At 42.1% G+C, this 22664-nt stretch overlaps 2 protein-coding genes across 6 annotated transcripts in view; one reads left to right on the plus strand and one right to left on the minus strand.

Moving 5' to 3' along the window:
* Window positions 1-22664, plus strand: part of bloc1s2 (biogenesis of lysosomal organelles complex 1 subunit 2) — a 281661-nt gene that overhangs the window by 258712 nt on the left and 285 nt on the right. The gene's annotated exons all lie outside the window — the stretch shown is intronic.
* Window positions 1-22664, minus strand: part of dab1a (DAB adaptor protein 1a) — a 411680-nt gene that overhangs the window by 17526 nt on the left and 371490 nt on the right. For 3 of the 5 annotated variants that reach the window (XM_088350336.1, XM_088350335.1, XM_088350334.1), the window contains 5 exons: window positions 15702-15764; window positions 15526-15622; window positions 7136-7527; window positions 6875-7073; window positions 4155-4303 (listed from right to left, as the gene is read on the minus strand). In XM_088350336.1, coding sequence (XP_088206462.1) covers window positions 4155-4303; window positions 6875-7073; window positions 7136-7527; window positions 15526-15622; window positions 15702-15764 — 900 coding nt within the window. Of the gene's footprint in view, window positions 1-4154; window positions 4304-6874; window positions 7074-7135; window positions 7528-15525; window positions 15623-15701; window positions 15765-20367; window positions 20491-22664 lie in introns of all 5 variants that reach the window. The other 2 variants (XM_088350331.1, XM_088350333.1) reach the window with 1 other exon arrangement.

Below are 22664 nucleotides of genomic sequence, written 5' to 3' on the forward strand. Positions count from 1 at the left end.
AAGTAAGTTTGTCCCTTCGGGGCTTGTATGAAGGTGTGACGCTACTTTGCGGACTTTTACTTTTCGTGGGTTGTTCTGGTCTCGATTAAATGCGAAAATGGAGGGATCTCAGTGTATTTATCTAACAAATTTATAAGTTTAAATATGAATAAAATGACTAAATTTTGTGCAGGCTTGGGGAGTAACGGAATACATGGAACAGCAAAAATGATGTTGGCAAGCTGTTTGGATTTATATTCATTTTGTTTCTGTCGCATTTTATGTTCGTTTTGCCGGAGATCAAAGAGATCAAAGCCAGGAGAGAAAGTTTACCACGTGTTGTGAGTCATAATTGTATTCATATTTAGTTTATTTTGTCTTTTATTAGCATATTTGGTATTGGAGTAATGCAAATGTAATTGAGAGTAATCAAGTTAAAGTAACCCTACCCAACCCTGTATAGGTTACAGAAAGTAAAGACATTTTAGAAATAAAAACCCAATTTATTTTAATGGCAGGACCTTTTTTCATAAAATATTACGAGTTGTGATATCGTTTTACACATAAGAACCTCCTGGAAAGAAACATATTGTTGCACTCTTTCGACAGTCACAAACAAAAACGCATAAAATTCCCTCTAAGGACCCGTTGCTTTTCACAGCTCGCTTCACAAAAAGCACAAGCTGCGCTTTTCTTTTATTTTCTTCCTCTTTCACTCAATCAAGCCTGTCTTTATTCTTGCGACCTTTTCATCACGCTCTTGTACAATTTTTATTTTGTGAAGCTTCTCTGCGTTATTCAGGCCGCCCGGTGACATTTGAGCCGGTGTTAAAACAAAACAAACCCAAAAAAAAACCCCTCTCTCTCTCTTTTGCCCTCTGTCTTTTCTTTTTTATTCACCCTCCTAAAATTTCTGGATTGGAGGCGTTAAAAAAAAGAATGTCTCACGCCTGGGGAGCGAGCCAGGAAGGACTGGAAAGGAGCCGTGAGGGTAAGAAAGCGGCGCAGAAGGTCAGTAATTCTGCATCGGAGTGAGAAGGGAGCCGCTTCGGACAATAAATATTAACGAGGCCGCCGGACATCTCCGCTTACGTCCTTTTCGGGGAGATGGACTTTAATGCTTTCATTAGCGCAAGTAACGACAGCTTAGTAACTCTCTATTACAGGGGTAGGGAACCTATGGCTCGGGAGCCATATATGGTTCTTTCATGAGTACCGTATTTTCCGCACTATAAGGCGCACCTAAAAGCCTTTATTTTTTTCAAAAGCTGACCATGCGCCTTATAATACAGTGCGCCTTATATATGGATCAATATTAAGTCGCAAAGTCTTGCAACTAAAGCAGGCAGCCGCCGACTAGATTTTCCCCCGAACGTGAAGTAGTCCGCGGTGTATGCTTGGATTTATTTACCGGCGTTTCATTGGCTAACCAATGTGTCAATCATCATTTGAATCGATCACTATTGGCTAAAGTTATTCGGAGGTAAAGGGGGCGGATCCTTTTTATCATTTACAGGCTGGCATAGGCTAAAGGGGCAAAACAAAGCCTGCAATTGGCCGAAAAAGATGTGTCAATCATCAGTTGAATCGATCACTATTGGCTAAAGTTATTCGGAAGTAAAGGGGGCGGATCCTTTTTATCATTTACAGGCTGGCATAGGCTAAAGGGACAAAACAAAGCCTGCGATTGGCCGAAAAAGATGAATGTGAATAGCATGTTGGGTTGACGGCATAGAGAAAACAGTATTTTACTATTCTGTACTGTATTTGCAAATATTGTACTCTCCTGGATTTACTACACTCACGGATATAAGAGGACCATGGTTGCACATTATTATTGAACACAACGACTTTGGTGAGCTACTCCGGCTATATATTTTCCCTGTATCTTGTTTCAGACTGAACTCGATGTTTCTGTGATAAGCGGTGCAGATAATGGATGGAATGGAGTGTCTATTTTTAAATTAAACTCAATTCCAAGTGTTTATTGTCATATGCACAGTAAAGTTGCGAGTGAAAAAGAAAATAGAAACTAAAGAATGGTTGGCATTTCTTGAATCGCAAGACTTTAACCTTCCGAATGATATTTGGAACGATGCATTTGAGTGACATCGTACGGACACCGCATCCGTACATGTCTGAGACACGTATTTGCTTCTTTGCGAGCCGTCAGAATGTTAAAGGGTTGATAAGTTTGACTGAACTATGTGACTTTTTTGTCGACGTTCCCATTGTAGCACCTTATAATCCGGTGCGCCTTATGTATGGAAAATATAGGACCAAAAACTATTTTTTCGGGGTGCGCCATATAACCCGGTGCGCCTTATAGTGCGGAAAATACGGTACATATGGCTCCGAAATAAAATGTAACTATTGCACATCTCTCTGTGGCGTTCCAAAGTCAAGTGATTTCATCCCGATTTTGGTCCATATAAAGCCGAAGCAACTTAATGCAGAAGTTCGATAAGAAACCATTTAAACTGAAATAAAAACGCTGGCAAACGACTTTGATTGGGTGAGCAGTACTGGTGGGCCGATCCCAGCACACAGCGCAAGGCACTTCCTTCTCTCTCTCTTTTGCTCAGTGCAGTCTACACCGAAAGTGAATACAGTAATCCCTCGCTTATCGCGGTTAATGGTGACCAAAACCACCTCCGAAAAGTGAAAATCTGTGAAGTAGCGACGCCCCTTCAAAAATGCTTTTGGAATGTATTTATTACCGTAAATTCCTGACTATAATCCAATACATTTTTTGCCCAAATGTTCAGCCCTGCGGCTTATACAGTGAAGCGGCCAATTTATGAAATTTTCCTAAAGGTAAGATTTAGACCGGTGGAATAAGTGCACAGAGGTAGACTGCATCCTCAGAGTTTACGTTCGAACTATATGTATGACAAAGGTTCTTTCCTATAATGAGGAAGACGCCCTTGATGGCGACAGTTATAAGGAGAAAGATGAGGACGGTTTATCGTGAATTTCGCAATTGCGGTACGGGGCTTATTTTAACAGCTGCGCTTCATGCGTAATGAGCGTGTTAGGAGTAGCGTGGTGGTACCTTTCACAGGCACGGTTTGGGATGAAAGTTATATTATTATTATTAAAACTTTGAAAACTCTCCTGGTGTACCGTCTTTCTTTGTAAATATGTGTAACCATGTATAATATGTATTTGCAACTGTATGTTTTTGTAATGTATTTATTTTAGAGACTTATTGTGATTCTGTTTTCTACCGTGGAATCAAAAAGAAGGGGCGGAGCAAACGCGGTCTGACGGGAAGTGGGGTGAAGCTGAGTTAAATCTCTTTGTTGTTGCAGCGGACAATAGTGGCTATTTATTTTTCCCAACCTTAACTTTGGAAATATACATTTTTTTCATTGGATTACTCTTAACGGGACGCGGACTGCATTAAATTGTAACTACCGGTATCACTTTCCGTTCATGTTGCTGACTGCGGTGATTGCATTGAGTATGTGTAGTCACGACCGCAGCACCTAAAGTCAGATTTGGGATAAACTTGTGACTGTGTTACATGTTTCAATGTGGGCTCATGCGGCCTATATAGAGGTGTAAGGACAAAACCAGTAAAGCCCGTAAAATGTGGTGTGTGCGGCTTATAATCAGGTGCGCTCTATAGTCCGGATTTTACGGTATTTTATTTTATTATTATTTGTTTTTAGACATGCGAAGCTCTGAACCCGCGAACGTGGAACCACAAAGTAGCGAGGTCCCACTGTATGACGATATGCTTATCGTTTGCAGTCATTTGTGACATTTTTACAAAAGAACTTTGCATGCACATTGTTTTGAAACCGTTATTAAGGACAAATTTCATGGAAAAAAAATGCCTCAACACTCTTAACTGAATTTGGCATTATTATCATTTCATACATTTGATTAAATCATCAAATGACACACAGTGAAATCAAATGTGCTGAGGAATTAGCTTTTGTCTAGAGAGTGTGTTTGGCAGTTTTTTCAATTTTGTCTGAAAATATATGATGTGGCTCTCTCAATTTATTTTTTAAACATTTTTTGCTTTTATGGCTCTTTGAGTCAAAAGGTTCCTCTAGTTGCTCTATTAGAACAACAGGCTACTGGAAAGATCGTGCTAATGTTAATATGCCGTTTTGGCGCCGGGATTTCACTAAATGGCAGGCAGACAAGTTGAAACTTACGGCGTCTTCTTCCCCGCTTCGGCTCGGGCTGCCCTCGGCTTCCCCGAAAGAGTCGTCGGTCGGGGGGTCGGTGGCGTCGGTGGTGGGGTCGCTAACGTGCGAAGGGGACGATTTAGAAGGCGAGCTCTGCTGGGGAGCCGGCGTGGGAGCTGCGGTCAAAAGAGTAAATAAAGGAGAAGTCTTAAAAAATGTACGCTCATAAAACGGAACTGAAAACAAGTTCAAAATTTATTGATGTGTTCTCTCCTTATTTTGAGTGTCTACTAAACTTTGAACTTAACAGATACATATAGTCTCTCTGAGCAGCACGGTGGCGCGGTTCTGAGGTCATGGGTTCAGATCCAGCTACCAACCTTCCTATGCGGAGTTTGCATGCTCTCCCCGTGCTTGCGTGGGTTCCCTCCCACATTCCATAAACATGCATATCAGGTTAATTGGCCGGTCCAAATTCTCCCTAGGTGTGAATGAGCGAGCGAATTGTCTGTCCCTGTGTGCCCTGTGATTGGCTGGCAAACAGTTCGGGGTGTCCCCTGCCCACTGCCCAATATGGCTGGGATGGGTTCCAGTACCCCCGCGACCCTACTGAGGATAAGCGATGCAGATAATGGATGGATGGATATAGTCTCTCTATAGTCTCTCTCTCTCTCTTTCTCTCTCCCTCTAAAATAGATATAAAACATAAAACGTGTTTTTTGTATTGATAGGATTATAAATTTCTTTTGTTTGGAACCAGAAGATATGTTTGGAAATTTGATGTAGGCTCAAGAGGTAGGGCGCTCGTCTGGGGATCAAAAGGTCGCAGGTTCGATTCCCGGCTCCTGTGTGTTATATGTCAAAGTGTCCTTGGGCAAGACACTGAATCCCTAATGCCCCCAATAAGCGGGTTGGCGCCTTGCATGGCTGCATGGCCGCTATTGGTGTGTGAGTGTGTGTGTGAATGGGTAAGTGTGAAGCACATTGTAAAGCGCTTTGGGAACTCTTCATTGACTTGAAAAGCGCTATATAAATGCAGAGAAAAATGTATGTGCATGCAATTGGACATATTCAACTCTTCCCACTTGTTTTTAAAGGGCCACTATCTAATAATAGACCACCCAAATGACAAAAACGAATGCTACAAAGCACAAGGAAAAATACAAACTACACAGACTCAAAGTGACAAAACCGCATTGTTTTTCTTCTCACTTTTTGCATAGTATTTTACAAGGTTGTTTGTTTTTGTTTTTTGAGGTGCCCTTAGCAGCAAGATGAGAAACCAATCATGTAGCTTTCTCTTATCTTATTTAAATTGTATGTAATTCTCTTGGTTATGAGTATTAATAGAAAGACACATTAAATCATAGTTCAAGAATTTTTCTATAAAAGGATTCAATCGTCATATCGTAGGGATATATATTGTAGTCAATGTCAAATTTACCCGCCCTGGAAATTTGAAATATATTGAAAGTGACAACAAAACTGTGAACAGAATTCAGCCATATTAAATGGAATAAGAATCCTGCTCAGTCGAACAGAATCTAATTGTTTCGGTTGAGACGTAACAAATGTTCCCTGTAATTTTCCACGGGTCTGAGCGTTCACACAAAGTCGGTGAGCAACGCTTGAAACAACAGTGGGCAACAGTAATCCCAAGTGTGGCAAGATAATTCATTATCAAACATGTCCAAAACTTGACATCAAGTTACATTTTGCTGAGTTTCCAGCAATGCAAAATTATTTTTCTCTTTTGAATGAATTGACTCATGTACTATTGCAAAGGTTGTACGACCTACAAATGTCGTTTGTTCTTACAATTCTTTCACAATATATCCATTTGTTTTTATTTCCTGATATATTTTGTCGCATAATATTAACATTTTTGGGGGCTTATTTAGTCGGTTGTAAGATACAGAACTGTACTTAATCACATTTTTTAGTGGAAGTACAATGTTGGCAACAAGATTCACTTGATATAATTGGATATTATTTGAATGCAACACAAACTTTTTCTTCTTTTTTCTGTGTTTTTTTTTTCTACTATTTTAAAAATTCCATTAAAAAAATCTAATTGTGTTTATTTTTTACGAGCTGTTACTTTTTTCTTTTTGTTCTCTGTTTACTTTTTTTCCTACATTTCTTTCTTTTCTTTTTTTCTGGCTTTTTTCTAAATTTTTCCTTCTTTTTTTCTCTTCCTTTTGTTTCTTTTTTTCTCAGCTTTTCACTACTTTTTCATTTTGGTATTTTTTTCTTTTTTGTTCTATTACCCCCTTCCTTTAAGTCATTTTGTGCATAATTTTACTTAATATTTGTTCATGTTGGGATTGAAGAAGCAAAAACAACCCAAAGAGCCGTTTAGGACCCGAAAGAGCCGGTTCCTTTTAGTGAGCCGAGCCGAAGAAGCCGGTTCTCGACATACTCTACTAACTTTACCCAACTTCGTTCGACTTCAAAATACCGCATTTAGGACACAACGTCAGGGGAACCCGTGTATTTCTACCTTCATGTACTGTAACTCTGACTTAAGTTGCTTCTTAATAAGTAATTTTGAGCCCTCATTTTTGTGCGCTGGCTAGATTTTCTTGTGCGCCGAGAATGTGCGAGCAGTGCGTAATTGCGCACGCGCGCAGCTTAGAGGGAACACTGGACGTAACCATCCTTGAATCATTGCAAGTACAGAAAGTTAACGGGCACAAGTGTTTTTTTTTGTTCTTCATGGAATTACTAGACAGCGGACATCTCACGCGAGTTGGTGGAGGGCGTGGTGGAGGTGACCGGCGTCAGGTTCATCTGTGAGATGTCGAAGTCATCGCAGTCGTCCGTGTCTTGGGCTGTGCCCACACGGCTGAAATAAGAGCTGAATGCCTCCGAGGTACCCGCCAAGCCGGGTTGCTGCTCGCCCTTCTTGGACGGCATCGCCGGCGGTTTTTCCAGCTGAAAGTCCTGGGATAAAAATGCAAAGTCTTGGTCTCCAACCCCGATTGTCACCAGTCTTGCTTTCGTACCTTGAACATCTCTTTGCTCATCTTCTTCGTCCGATCCTCATGTTGCGGACTGGACAACGGGGATAGAGCTGCAGCGGCGCCTGGGTGCGTCTCACCAGATGGTGTCGCCGCAGGGACTGGAGTCAGTGCTTGGAACACGGCGGCGGGCATGGCGCCGACAGACTGGGCGGGGAGGTAAGCGGCAGGGGGGAAAGCTCCGGCCGCCATGGCCGCCCACTGCTGCTGAGTGGCAGGGAAGATGTTTGCCTGCCCCCAGATGAGGGGCTGGCCCCCCGGCAGGACCTGCGCCACCGGTCCCAGAGGCGACTGCACTCCGAAGGCCAGTGGCGTTTGGCCACCGAATGCCGACTGGGACCAGTGGCCGGAGGGAACCGCCCCCATTGTTACGTAACCTGTGACAAAACAACAACAAAAATCAATCATTTTTATCAAACAGTTGCTATATCACTCAATGCCAATGCCGTTACTGTCAGAACCAGAACAGATACAGAACCCAATCGCGTGACGTTCTCACATAAGCTCTTTATTTTATGGGAAATGGGGAAGCCGGTCAAGGACAGGACGCCAGAGATCGATAACGGATCAGGGTAACGAAAATAAACAGGAGAAACTAGACGGGAACCAAAACTGGAGAAACTAACCAACAGGACAAGAATATGAAATAAAATGAAATGATCTGCATTTATATAGCGCTTTTCAAGTCAAGACTTCCCAAAGCGCTTTACATTGTGCTTCACATTTCCCAATAGCGGCCGTGCAGCCATGTAAGGCGCTAACCTGCTTATTGGGGGCACTAGAGGTTCAGTGTCTTACCCAAAGACCCTTCGACATGTAACACGGAGGAGCCGGGATTCGAACTGCGATCTCTTGATCCCAAGACGAGCGGTCTACCTCCTGAGCCACTGCCGCCCAATAGACGAAATAGATGGAAAACAAAACTGGAACCCGAAATCAAACAGTACAAAAATAAACGGGAACAATACCGGACTGCAAATATCACAGGAAAACAGGACAGAACCCACGTCTTGTGGGGCAGAAGTTCGTTGATGGGCTGACACTGAAGCAAGAGAGCGCTGTGCTTAATATACACAGAAAGTCAATCTCAAAACGGGCTGCAGCTGCAACACACAGGCGGGGCCAATTGGGCACCATGGCAACCGTGACACACACGGGCAGGGCCAATTGGGCACCACGGCAACTGTGACACACACGGGTGTGGCCAAGTGGGCACCACGGCAACCGTGACACACACGGGCGCGGCCAAGTGGGCGCCATAGCAACCATGACAGTTACCCTCTTTTTGGGCGTTAAGGCCCGGTCACACAGCCTTTTGCGCCTGTATCGCGGGTAAAATTTTGCGTTTTTTTTTTTGCCCGTTGTTGCCCGCGGTGGAAAATGTGCAAAATTGGCCGGCGACTGTTCCGCGTCCTTATCGCTGGTAACCACGGCTGCATCGCTGTGCCGCCCGCGGTTACCCGTGGTCTAAAGTTTGTGTGTGAATTTTGTACCGCGTGTAAAGCACGGCTGTATCTCGTCTGTATCGCAATCTCAAAAGCGTCCAACAGTGTCCGAGTAAGGCTGTGTGACCGGGCCTTTAATGAAACAAAACTAGCCACTGATTAATGCTGACCAAAAACCTTGTTGACATGAATGGAAGGAGCTACTATTTGACTTATAATTACATAACCATAACGACAATACAGAGACAACTTGCTACTTTGTGCTTCCGTTACCGCTGGTTTACAGCTTCGCACATGTCCAAAACTTGACATCAAGTTACATTTTGCTGAGTTTCCGGCGATGCAAAATTATTTTTCTCTTTTGAATGAAATGACTCATGTACTATTGCAAAAGTTGTACGGCCTACAAACGTCGTTTGTTCTTACAATTCATTCACAAGATATCCATTTCTTTTTACTTCCTGATATATTTTGTCGCATAATATTAACATTTTGGGGGGCTTATTTAGTCGGTTGTAAGATACAGAACTGTACTTAATCACATTTTTTAGTGTAAGTACAATGTTGGCAACAAGATTCACTTGATATAATTGGAAATTATTTGAATGCAACACAAACTTTTTCTCCTTTTTTCCGTTTTTTTTCTACTTTTTTGTTACTTTTTTCTTCTCATCTCATCTCATCTCATCAGCCGTGCCGCTTATCCTCATTAGGGTCGCGGGGGAGGCTGGAGCCCATCCCAGCCATCTCTGGGCAGTGGGCAGGGGACACCCTGAACTGGTTGCCAGCCAATCGCAGGGCTACTTTTTTCTTTTTTGTTCTCTATTTACTTTTTTCCTACATTTCTTTCTTCTTTTTTTCAGTTTTTTTTTCTAAATTTTTCCTTCTTCCTTTTTCTTCCTTTTGTTTCTTTTTTTCTCAGCTTTTCATTACTTTTTCATTTTGGTATTTTTTTCTTTTTTGTTCTATTCCCCCTTCCTTTAAATCATTTTGTGCATAATTTTACATAATATATGGTCATGTTGGGATTAAAGAAGCAAAAACAACATGAAGAGCCATTTAGGACCCGAAAGAGCCGGTCCCTTTAAGTGAACCGAGCCGAAAAAAAACGGTACTCTACTAACTTTACTCAACTTCGTTCTACTTCGACTCGACTTCAAAATACCGCATTTAGGACACAACGTCAGGGGAACCCGTGTATTTTTACCTTCATGCACTGTAACTTTGACTTAAGTCGCTTCTTAATAAGTAATTTTGAGCCCTCATTTTTGTGCGCTGGCTAGATTTTCTTGTGCGCAGCTTAGAGGGAACACTGATTACAGGTAATTCCTGAAAATGAGAGATGCAGTGCCTCTCAGAAACAGATGGGGGCCCAATTAGACGCAGTAACTCGCACACGTGCAGATACTAATCCATGCGTCACCAGAGAGTGTTGCCCTACTTGCGCCTGTGGCTAATGTAGCATCTCTCCTAGTCACGGTGAACTGGCATAATTACCTTCCGGAATGAGGTGCTGGCGTTTCATCCAAACACTCGTTTAAACAGCTCAAACAAATCCGAAAAATCTCGCTTTTCTTTTCATTTACACATCGCGAGTAGCGCAGCTAGCGAGCCAAAAGTGCCGGCCATCTTTCTGTTCGGCCCGCAGGTAAATCACCAGCTTCTGAGTCAGCGGGCTAATGATGCGTTTTATATTCCACGCACAGCCCACGCCACCTCCTTCCCTCATCAACATTTCATTTCTATTCCATCCCTCTCTATTAATCACATCCTGTCCTTTTAGTTCCCGTCTCACCTCTGCCGATCGGCTATCTTTGACAAAAATGTGCAATGGACGGGTGCGGAGTACAGAAAGAATATTGCGTTTGTTCGAACTGCAATAAAATGAGGTGTCTTTCTGATCGGAATCCAACAGATTGGATCAATAGCTTCAGGTTACTTCAGTTCTCCAAACAACCAGTAGGGAGCGTCGTTGAATCCTGTGTTTTTCCACCAGTATGCACTGAGACCTTGTCTAGTGCGCCGCAGTAAATTTTTCCGATCTTCTCATCTTATCTCATTAGCTACACCGCTTATCCTCAGTAGGGTCGCGGGGGTGGGTGCTGGAGCCCATCCCAGCAATCATCGGGCAGTGGGCAGGGGACACCCTGAACTGGTTGCCAGCCAATCGCAGGGCACATTGGGACAGACAACTCACTCGCTCATTCACACCTAGGGACAATTTGGACCGGCCAATTCACCTGAAATGCATGTTTTTGGAATGTGGGAGGAAACCGGAGTGCCCGGAGGAAACCCACGCAAGCACGGGGAGAACATACAAACTCCGCACAGGAAGTCTGGAGCTGGATTTGAACCCACGCAAGAGGTTCCCAAGACATGAACTGTGCCGCACATGCGCTAACCACTCTGCCGCCGTGCTGCCTTTTTCCCAATCTTATCTTTCCAAAAAAAAAATTGATTCGATGCAAATTTTCCCCATGTCATTGCTAATTTGAGCAACACAGAAGCTCTTTGCGGTACACATACCGGTCAACCTGTACGTTTTTGCCGTACAAAGTACGTTTATTATGCATTCTAAGATGTGTACAACGTACAAGAAAATCTGTACGGAAAAACAAAAATTTGTCAATTATGGGTACCATCCGGTAAACACCGACTATCACGTAACGGCAAATCAATCAAGTCGAAAGAGTTCGCCACGGTAGCCTCTATCTCGATATCGTTTTTTTTTTGTTGCATACGAAGCGAGCGGTTTGATGCGACTGTGCGCATGCGTCTGCCGCCTGGGGATTTCCCATCATGCATCATTCCCCCCCAAAAATCGTGTAAAATTATTTTGTATTTTATACGGGAAAATACGACAGTTTGTACGGGCATGGAGTTGTGGAAGTTGACAGAAATGGGTACAGTCCAGTATATATAGGGCACATTTTTAACTACTGTCATGATTACTAACTCTGATCACCTGGAGCAATCATTTGGGCGCCTTCTGATTGGCTGGCACTTCGCTCTTAAGCGCGCTGTACCCAGGTTTCCTCGTCAGAGTGTACATTTGTAACTATGTGTGTTTCTCCTGATATCCCATTCACTTAAGAACTCTGCTCACCCGTTTCTGCCTGCTTCCGATCCGACCTGTTTCTGTCCCACGCTTTGATCTCTCCATCCTCGGTAAACACGACCTGCCTGATTTCCGCACTCCGATTGCCCACTCGATCCGAAGCTATCTTCCCGGCGACGCTGCTGACGTCAGATGGTCATCACGTCTCCTGCACGCCCTGAACGCTTCCTTAAATAAAGTACTAAAACGAATGCTCTGGGGTTTCCTGGTCTGTTCTGGTCCCCTGATAACTATAGTTTACAGTCAAGGTGTTACACCCCCCAAAACAAAATTTACAAAAGAAAATTAGAACGTAAGTGGTAAGTTTATTCAAAATAAATTTTACAGGATGCCAGTTCACTATTTTTACCACTATTACATCAATGTCATTACCAGCCAATCATGTTGCTGCTCTTTAATTTCCACAATCTGTCACGCCACCAGGAACGGAGACAGGACCCAGTAGCGTACGTTTACTCAGTTTTATTGATAAGAGGGAGAGAAGGGCTTGCTTTCGCGATCTGAGGATCGACGGACAAGTGTAGCGGGAGACGCGGAAGTGGCACTTCCGTGTCGAGCGAGGAGGGTCGAAGACAGGCAGGTAATACAAGTTAGCCGGGACTGGAGAGCAAGGGCAGTGTCAAGTTCGGAAACAAGGTCCGCAACAGGTGTCGGGCAGGTAGCAAAACAGGTCGGATAACGGGAAGGCAGAACGGGGCAGAGTCTGGTCCGGAAACCGGTTGGCAACAGGGATCAGGCAGAGAAAAAAACAGGGCAGGAACAGAGTCTGAACGTGAGAGCTTGCCGAGCTGGGAGCATCGGTACGCATAACGATCTGACAGGGATCCCTTGGAAGCCGGGGGTTTAAAAAGAGTCCATTAGCCAATCAGCTCTCAGGGCTTTTGGCGCCAATTGAGCAGTCTCAGGTGCTCTGAATCGGCAATCATGACACAATCTTTAGAGCGGATCTGCTTTTGTTGTCAAGGATATGTTATTCAAAGACAGGGCTTCATGGGCTCACCTTATTTTGATTACCTACTAAACTTTTACCTTAACTGTAGTAAACAATGTTGTCGCACCGACATATTACTTTTATATTATTTGTGTTATTTTGTTTTAGAACAAGACAAAGAATATAATAAAACTTGAAAAACAGGTTAAAAAATATAGCCAAATAAAAAATTACAGCTATTACCATGGTGACCACAAATCTTTATACAGTGGAACCTCGGTTTTCGAACGCCTCTCAGTTCGAACAAATCGGAGCCTGACCAAAAATTTCGAGAAATTCTTCGCTGTTCGGTCAAAAAATCGGACATCGAACGCCGGTAATGCGTGAGTGCGTACGCTAGGGTGCGATGCTGAGCGGCGTACGGGTGTAGATCGCTCTGTTATCGCGTGCGGACGTGCTTCGTTTTGCTTTCGCTTTTAATATAGGTGTACGAAGTGTTTTAGCCCCTAATTATGCCTCCGAAGAAAGTCAGTGCAAGCAGCAAAGTTGCTACAGGTGAAAAAAGAAAAGTAGTGCGTACAACAATTGCTGATCTTGCCTGCGCCTTCTGCTGACCACCACAAAGGTAAGAAATCCTATTCATAATTCTTTTATTTATCCTTTTATTTTTTATTTTTACACGTTCATGTTAGCGTAATCTTTCGTACAGAAGATTACGATAACGCGAACGTACGATTAGCCTGGGTTAGCTTTAAGTTTACGTTAAATATTCAGTAAACATTCAGGGTGTTGGAACAAAGCCCCCTTTCCAATGAACCGCTCACCACTTGTTGTGGAGACCCGGGTGCTAAATGACTTGTAAACGACCTGATGTTTTTATTTTTACACGTTAGCGTAATCTTTCGTACGGAAGATTACGATTATGCGAACGTACGATTAGCCTGGGTTAGCTTTAAGTTTACATTAAACATTCAAGGTAAACATTCAGGGTGTTGGAACGGATTAAAACGATATACATTATTTTTAATGGGAAAAATGATTTCGACGATCGAACAAATCGGTTTTCGAACAGGGTTCTGGAACGGATTATGGTCGAGAACCGAGGTTCCACTGTATTGAAAATTTAGGCGACATGATAACCTAAATCGTTAAAAATAAAATATATTGGTGCTGGAAATTAATATTTAAATATTTTCTACGGCCGGCGTGCCTCAAGATTTTTTTTATTAAAATGATTTGCTGCAAAAAGGTTGGGAAAACTGCTTTAATCCTATAACACTAAAATCTGTGCTTATATTTTGAAATTATATTTTGATATAATGAGGATTTACAATGAAATGTGTTCAAAAAAAGGTCAAAATCGTTTGACATATATAGCTTAGCATTGCTGTTGGTGCACAGTTCAAAAGGAGCCATTTAAATAGTAGAGATATTTGAAGTTACCCTCCAAGATCGTATTAGCATTCAGCTAGCGCAGGCTGTGTTTATTTCTGCAGTAAACTTTAGCTGTGAGTGGCAATAAACAACTTGACAATTCTGTTTGTAATTATGCATGTTGATTGATAGCACATACCTCCAAAAACTATTTGAGATATAAAACATTTGTTGGGTTCATTTTATCCCAATAGACACTACGTTTGATTGACAATTTTGTTTCAGATATAGCTCGTTTCCAAGTATTGTTTTTTAAAACTTTATTTTATATGTAAATTGAGAGCAATTAAAATCAAAAATAATAATGAATATAATTATTATGATTAGCAACATTCAACATTTTAAAGCTTTTTTTGGTAATTATTCTCTTATTCTATAATTTATTTTCCTATTTGTTTTCCGGTTTCTTATGTAACCTGTTTCTATAGTAAAATAAGAAAATCAACTATATTGGTATATTAGAATACAGTGGGACCTCGGTTTTTGAACGCCTCTCAGTTCGAATAAATCAGAGTCCGACCAAAAATTTCGAGAAATTCTTGCTTCGCTGTTCGGTCAAAAAATCGGAGTTCGAACGTCAGTAATGCGTGAGGGCGTACGCTAGGGTGCGATACTGAGCGGCGTACGGGTGTAGATCGCTCTTTTCGTGACCAAATGTTACCGCGTGCGGACGTGCTTCGTTTTGCTTTCGCTTTTAATGTAGGTATACGGAGTGTTTTAGCCCCTAATTATGCCTCCGAAGAAAGAAAGTTGTTACAGGTGAAAAAAGAAAAGTAGTGCGTACAACTATTGCATTTAAGAAAGAAATAATAGCAAAATATGAAGGAGGTGTGCGAGTGTCTGGTCTTGCTAGGGAATACCCCACTGTCCACCTGCGCCTTCTGCTGACCACCACAAAGGTAAGAAATCCCATGCATAATTATTTTCTTTATCCTTTTTTTTTATTTTTACACGTTCATGTTAGCGTAATCTTTTGTACGGAAGATTACAATAACGCGAACGTACGATTAGCCTGGGTTAGCATCATGTTTACGTTGAACAGTCAAGGTAAATTCAGGGTGTTGGAACAGAGCCCCCTTTCCAATGAACCGCTCACCACTTGTTGTGGAGACCCGGGTGCTAAATGACTTGTAAACGACCTGATTTTTTTTATTCATACACTTTCATGTTAGCGTAATCTTTCGTACGGAAGATTGCGATAACGCGAACGTACGATTAGCCTGGGTTAGCTTTATGTTTACGTTAAACATTCAAGGTAAACATTCAGGGTGTTGGAACGGATTAAAACGATTTACATTCTTTTTAATGGGAAAAATGATTTCGGTGATCGAACAAATCGATTTTCGAACAGGGTTCTGGAACGGATTATGGTCGAGAACCGAGATTCCACTGTATTTGTAGCTATCACCGATGTCATAATCCTTGCAAACTAAAAAGTTTTCCCCACCTGAGGGCACAGACGCGGGATTGAAGGAGGCAAAGAGCTCAGAGGGGGGCTGCAGGCCTAGCGACGGATCCAGCGTGTTAGCAGGTGAAGCAGGGGTCTGCCAAGGTGACAGCAAAACAAAAACATTTAGAAACAAAACTCCGATCCCCGATTGCGCATGCCAGGCGCTTACTCACCGACGGCGAGGTGATGTCAGGGGGCGTGGACATGTCCCCGAATAGCTCTAATTGGTTGATATTCTGAGAGGCAAAGAAAGGACACATGCTGGGAGTGAGGACGTGATTGTTACTGCGTGCGGCATCCCATCGTGCAACATGCACGGCTCACATCTCATGCGGAACATCAAAAGCGATCCGACGCCACTTACCTCGCCACTGCCGCCGCAACGGGGAGAGGGGATGCAGAAAGATGGAGGGAGATGAGATGAAATGATTATGATGAAATACCTACCGGGAGCATTGCTGTTCAACAACCAAAGGGGGCAAAAATGCTCACATTACCGGTGTTCTCGTTTGCCCGCGTCCCTGCGTCCTAGACGCATCATTTTTGCTGGGGACGCATAGTCTCAAATCAACGTGCGTCCCCGGGACACAACTTTTTTGACACAAAATGGTCATTATTACCCCATTACATTTTTTTAAACAAAGATTTACCGCTCTCCAAACTTTCTGTCAGGCAGATCCGGCAGATATTGTTTTGGTCTCGCGGTTCGAGTTTTCGTCTGCACAACGATCTCTAGTTGTGTAGTGAAAAGTCCGTCTCATCGGCCCGGTATTGCAGTACCTCCGGGAACGGTGCATTCGCAATGATCGCAGCATGGCTTTAGGACTAGGACCTTAGCTTGGCCTTTTGGCTGAGAGTAAGTGTCCCGGCTCCTAGGCTTTGTAGCGTATTATGAACTGACCGATAACGGATAATGGATAATGAATAACGAAGATAGATCAATAACCCTTAAAACCCCCCCCCCGTCTCTTTTTTAGAGAACCGGCTTTTTCGGTTCAACTCATTCAAGAGAGCCGGCTCTCAAACGGCTCACTTGCTTTGATGCATTATATTGAGAATTATGATGTTGTATAAGGAAGTTAAGAAAAAAAGGAAGTATAAAAGGAGAAAATGAAAAAAGATTTGTGGTGATCCCTTTTAATCAGTATATTACCAAAAACAATTTAATGCAGAAAATGTATTAATAATTTGATGATTAAAACTGAATGAATATATAGAATTTTATTATATATTTGTCACCGATTTACAATTTCAACCTCGATAACACTAAATTTTGGGGACCCATAGATCTCTGTTGGGACCCATAGATTTTTGAGCATGCGAGTCCCCGAGACCCATCACTTTTCCGAGGTAAAATGAACACTGCATCACTATTACAGTGGTACCTCTACTTACGAATGTCTCTACACATGAAAGTTTAGGGTTAGGAAGTACCTGAACAATTGCCTTTGGTTACAAAGTCAAAAATACATAGGGTACGCGCTGCTATTAACTGCTGCAAGTATTAACCCGAACGCTTCAAATCTGCCGGCAACCAGTGCACATGCATGCTCCCAGCATGCTCTTTGTGTCACCGTCACAGTTCAGAGTTCACAGACGAGGAGGGTGTGGGTTGTCGGCAGCATGCAGCCATCATTCAATATGCCCAAATGAAAGAAATTTTAGCAATTTGTGGAAAGGAATCACAAGTTGGGCTATTGCTACGTCTGCCTTGCATGTACGCCCGATGGTCAGAAGCCGGCATAAGAGACGTCATTAGATCAGTTTTTCAATAAATGTCTCGTTTTACGTTTATTGTGTGGTAATCTAATTTCAACATGTTTTTGTTTCATGTTCTGATGCTCTTTTATGATTTCTTACAATAATATCATACTGTCTTTTTTGTGGTGCTTTAAACGGATTAGCACATTTACATCTCTACTTACGAAGTTTTCAGGTTACGAAGCTACTCCCTGAACGTATACGATTCTTAAGTGAGGGTACCACTGTTTGGGTACTCAAGGTAAACATTCAGGGTGTTGGAACGGATTAAAACGATTTACATTATTTTTAATGGGAAAAATGATTTCGGTAATCGAACAAATCGGTTTTCGAACAGGGTTCTGGAACGGATTATGGTCGAGAACCGAGCTTCCACTGTATTTCAGCTTTGTTACTTCCCAGCAGGTGTCGCCCCTATACAGTAGTGACTCTCCCCCGGGGGGCGAACCATTAATGCCCTCCCATTTGTTGGAGATAGGCGACGAACCTCCAGGCATCTCACTATCAAAGACGCCGGCTTTTTATTTGATCAGATCTCTATTCCTGCTCTTGCGTAATTTTCCCCATGTTCAGTGAATTAATCATATCTCAAGGCCAGCGTGAAGCGAAAGCGAAACTATTTTTAGCGTGAAGGAATTTAGGAGCCTCAAACGCACTGTCCGAGATTTACATAAATCATGGATCCGGATCGCTTCTTTGGAGATAATGAATGTTCTTAGAATATCTTCACCGCTTGCTGGCTCCCTCGCCGCCACAGCGCATAAACCAAGGAGCTTTTACATACAAAAGATATACACGTTACATACACGCTATATATTTATGACATCTATCAGAAAATGGAATCACTGCACGCAGTGTTTTACATTTATGGCGACGGGACGGCGAGGCTGACTTATGGGCTATTGTAAGCGTGGAGGTGATGGAGATTGCTCGGCAAGAGAATGGAACGCCGATATTGATGGCGGTCACGTAAAACGCTGCATGTGCATGCTGGGGGTGATTGACGGCATCGAATAAAGCGCTTCCTTTTGCAATTTTCCGACCTCAGCCGGCAGACGTTTGCCCGTCGTCTACCGGGGAAGTAAAAAGGAAGGCACACAAATGCCGTTACGAGTGTTTGCTGTTTGATTGAAAGATTTCAGAAAGGTTGGTGTAGAAGTGCTAGCGGATTTGTTACATGATTGCGACTAAATTGGTTATAATATTTGCTTTGTAACATCTAAGGACCGGCGTTTGAATCTTTCTTGGATGCTTCGTTCAAAAAGGCTTGAAACCCATTATTAAACAACTTGAAAACCTTAACTCTTTATTCAAATTTTTAACCCATTGAGTAAACAGGGTTGGGTAGGGTTACTTTAACTTGATTACTTTCAATTACTTTTGGATTACTCCAATACCAAATATGCGAATAAAAGACAAAAGAAACTAAATATGAATAAAATGATGACTCACAACACGTGGTAAGCTTTCTCTCCTGGCTTTGATCTCTTTGATATCCGGCAAAACTAACATAAAATGCGACAGAAACAAAATGAAAATAAATCCAAACAGCTTGCCGTTCCATGTATTCCAAGCCTGCACAAAATTGAGTAATTTTATTCATATTTAGTTTCTTTTGTCTTTTATTAGCATATTTGGTATTGGAGTGATCCAAAAGTAATTGAAAGTAATCCAGTTAAAGTAACCCTACCCAACCCTGTTCATATCTAATTGAACCTTAAACCTAGACCATAAACCGTGTTAACACCCTAATTTTAAAGCCTATCTGAAACCGAACTAATAAAGATGCCATTCAACTAAAGGGAAAAAGTGGTACCAGATATGTCATTTTTGAAACCTATTCCATTACTGCCATTTTAGAGTGGAACTCTTGTTTGACATCCAAATCCAAAACACTAACCCTGGCTTGATTACTTGTTCCAAAACCCTTGTTGGAAGCCCGACTGATACTCAAAACCCTACTTGTCAGATAGTATAACTTCATTTTGAAACTTAAACCTAGACCAGAAACCAAATTGACGCCTTAATTTTGAAGACTAACTCCGAAACCTCATTATAAAAGATGAAATTCAACCAGAGGGCAAAACGAGTGGTGCAGGATTGATTATTTTCATTCCCTTGAACATGTTAGCGAAAAACTTTCGGCTCATTTCTTATCGGTTCGTCTACTCCAGGGGTAGGGAACCTATGGCTCGGGAGCCATATATGGCTCTTTTCATGAGTACATATGGCTCCGAAATAAAATGTAACTATTGCACATCTCTCTGTGGCGTTCCAAAGTCAAGTGATTTCATCCCGATTTTGGTCCATATAAAGCCGAAGCAACTTAATGCAGAAGTTCGATGATAAACCATTTAAACTGATAAAAAAAACGCTGGCAAACGACTTTGATTGGGTGAGCGGTACAGGTGGGCGGATCCCTGCACACAGCGCAAGGCATTTTCTTCTCTCTTTCTCGCTCAGTGCAGTCTTCACAAAAGTGAATATGACAATATGCTTATCTTTTGCAGTAATTTGTGACATTTTTACAAAAGAACTTTGCATGCACATTGTTTTGAAACTGTTATTAAAGACAAATTTCATGGAAAAAAATTGCCTCAACACTCTTAACTGAAGGTGGAAGACAAATTGTAAATGGCATATTTACATTGATTTGGGACACAGGATTTGGTATTATTATCATTTCACACATTTGATGAAATCATCAAATGACACACAGGGAAATAAAATGTGCTGAAGAATTAGCTTTTGTCAAGGGAGCGTGTTTGGCAGTTTTTTTAAATTTGGTCTGAAAATATATGACTTGGCTCTCTCAATTTCTTTTGAAAACATTTTTTGCTTTTATGGCTTTTTGGGTCAAACAGGTTACTGACCCCTGGTCTACTCAAACAATCGAAGAAGTTAGTCCTAACTTTTGGTCTCTGTGCCAACATCAAGGTTAAATGTTTTATTCATACGCTAAAAGGGGGTCAGGGAGTCGGGGCGCCGGCTCCCAATTGCTGAGAAAAACAAAAGTGCGGCCCGGTCAAGACAACAGCGGGTCGTCCGGCAAAAATATCTCACCCGGACTGCCCTTACCTCAGAAACAGTCTCCGGGTTTAAGTCTATGAGATCTGCCTGTTCTTGCTGCTCCTGGTGCTGGCTTTGCGGATGAAAATGAGGATGATGGTGATGATGATGGAGAGTGCTTTGATGTCCGTTCTGCAATCAACAACCGCGCGTTAGATAAGCTGCTCAGGCCAAAATGGCTGACGTTAGCCGGATATTCTTAGTTTTGATGAGAAATGAAATGAAATGATCTGCATTTATATAGCGCTTTTCAAGTCAAGACAATAGCGGCCGTGCAGCCATGTAAGGCGCTAACCTGCTTATTGGGGGTATTAAGGGTTCAGTGTCTTACCCAAGGACACTTCGACATGTAACACGGAGGAGCCGGGATTCGAACTGCGATCTCTTGATCCCAAGACGAGCGCTCTACCTCCTGAGCCACTGCCGGCCAAACGAAATGATCTGCATTTATATAGCGCTTTTCAAGTCAAGACTTCCCAAAGCGCTTTACAGTGTGCTTCACATTTCCCAATAGCGGCCGTGCAGCCATGTAAGGCGCTAACCTGCTTATTGGGGGTATTGGGGGTACAGTGTCTTACCCAAGGACACTTCGACATGTAACACGGAGGAGCCGGGATTCGAACTGCGATCTCTTGATCCCAAGACGAGCGCTCTACCTCCTGAGCCACTGCCATGAGGTTGATATAGAAGGGCGAGTGTTGCGCTAGCTCGACCAGAACACACAGGAGATTTCAAGAGGTTTCAAGATGATCCCAACCTTTTGTCGTAACAACAACACTGAACTTAATTTGTGTTTTTTTAAATCCCTCACAAGAATATCGATGTGCCAAACTAGGAGAGACAGATTCCTCTACGCCGCACTCGTTGAAACACAATTGATTCATAAAATTGTTATTGTTTTGTTAAGGCCGTAAAAAGCCAGATGGAGTAAACATCAAATGAATTATCAGACAAAATTATCAACAAAATGCCGCATCGTTTCAAAATATTCATGGTGGTAAAATTATATTTGGTTGTTTTTGGACTGAGGGTATAGCCAGATTCCCTATAGCTGTAAAACCTAAAGAAATACTTTATTGTTGAGTGACTACCGTAAATTCCGGACTATAAGCCGCTACTTTTTTCCCTAACTTTCAACCCTGCGGCTTATTCAGTGATGCGGCCAATTTATGTAAATTTTCTAACGGCCGCTAGCGGCGCTCGAGTGTTGCTACCATTAACTGCCCTGTCCAAGCTATATTATCATTATTAAAGCTTTGAAAACTCTCTCGGTGTACCGTCTTTCTTTGTAAATATGTGTAACCCATGTATAATATGTATTTACAACTCTATATTTTTATAATGTATTTATTTGTATTTATTTTACACACTTGTTCTGATTTGCACGGGTGAACGAAAAAGGAGGGGCGGAACAAACGCGGGGTGCCGAGTTTAAGTGGGGACCGCTAAAGGTGAGGGACAGACAAGAAAATAAGAGGGGGTAAAAAGTTGGTTAAAGAAAAAGGAGTTGCATGAGTAAATGTCGTTATCTGATATATTTTTCCCACCCTCACCTTTGGAAATATAAACTTTTTTTCCTTGGATTACTTTCAACGGGACCCGGACTCTGCAGGTCTGCATCAAACCTTAAGTACCGGTATCATTTTCCGTTCATTTTGCCAGCTCTGATTTTTGGACTGTGGACTTTAATGAAGGACATCGACTTTGGCCTGGACGGATCTATTGACACTAACAAAGATGTTATATAATGAAATTGTGAATATGTTTGATTGCTAATAAGATTTTCGAGAAGGTTTGTTCAAACCTCACTTTGTGTTTGCTGTTAAAAACGTAATATTGGAATATAATATTGTGAATGTGCTTAATTGCTGTTGAGATTGTCATGATTGTTTTCTGTTTTTAGTGTCAATAAATTTGTTCAAACCAAAAAAACATTCAGTTTCAATTGCGGGACTTGAAGTCAGGTTTGGGTTCATGTTGTGTTTGTGTTACATTTTTAAATGTGGGTGCATGCGGCTTATATAGAGGTGCGGCTTGTGTATGTACAAAATCGGTTTTCCTCTTAAAATGTGGTGGGTGCGGCTTATAATCAGGTGCGCTCTATAGTCCAGAATTTACGGAAGTCGTTATAATAATCTTGAATTAGCATAAAATACATTTTTTAAAGCTTAATTTTCAAAGCTTTGGATAAAGAATAGCAGCATGCGAGTTACGATGTAAGATTTTAGCAGAATTATACAGATGCCTCTAGATACAAAGATCACCTCTAGTTACAAAATCAAAATTACAGCACAGTACGTGCTCCC

This window comes from Urocampus carinirostris, chromosome 12 (assembly GCF_059441175.1).
Source record: "Urocampus carinirostris isolate Australia breed hairy pipefish chromosome 12, RoL_Ucar_1.0, whole genome shotgun sequence".
NCBI classification, from domain to species: domain Eukaryota; kingdom Metazoa; phylum Chordata; class Actinopteri; order Syngnathiformes; family Syngnathidae; genus Urocampus; species Urocampus carinirostris.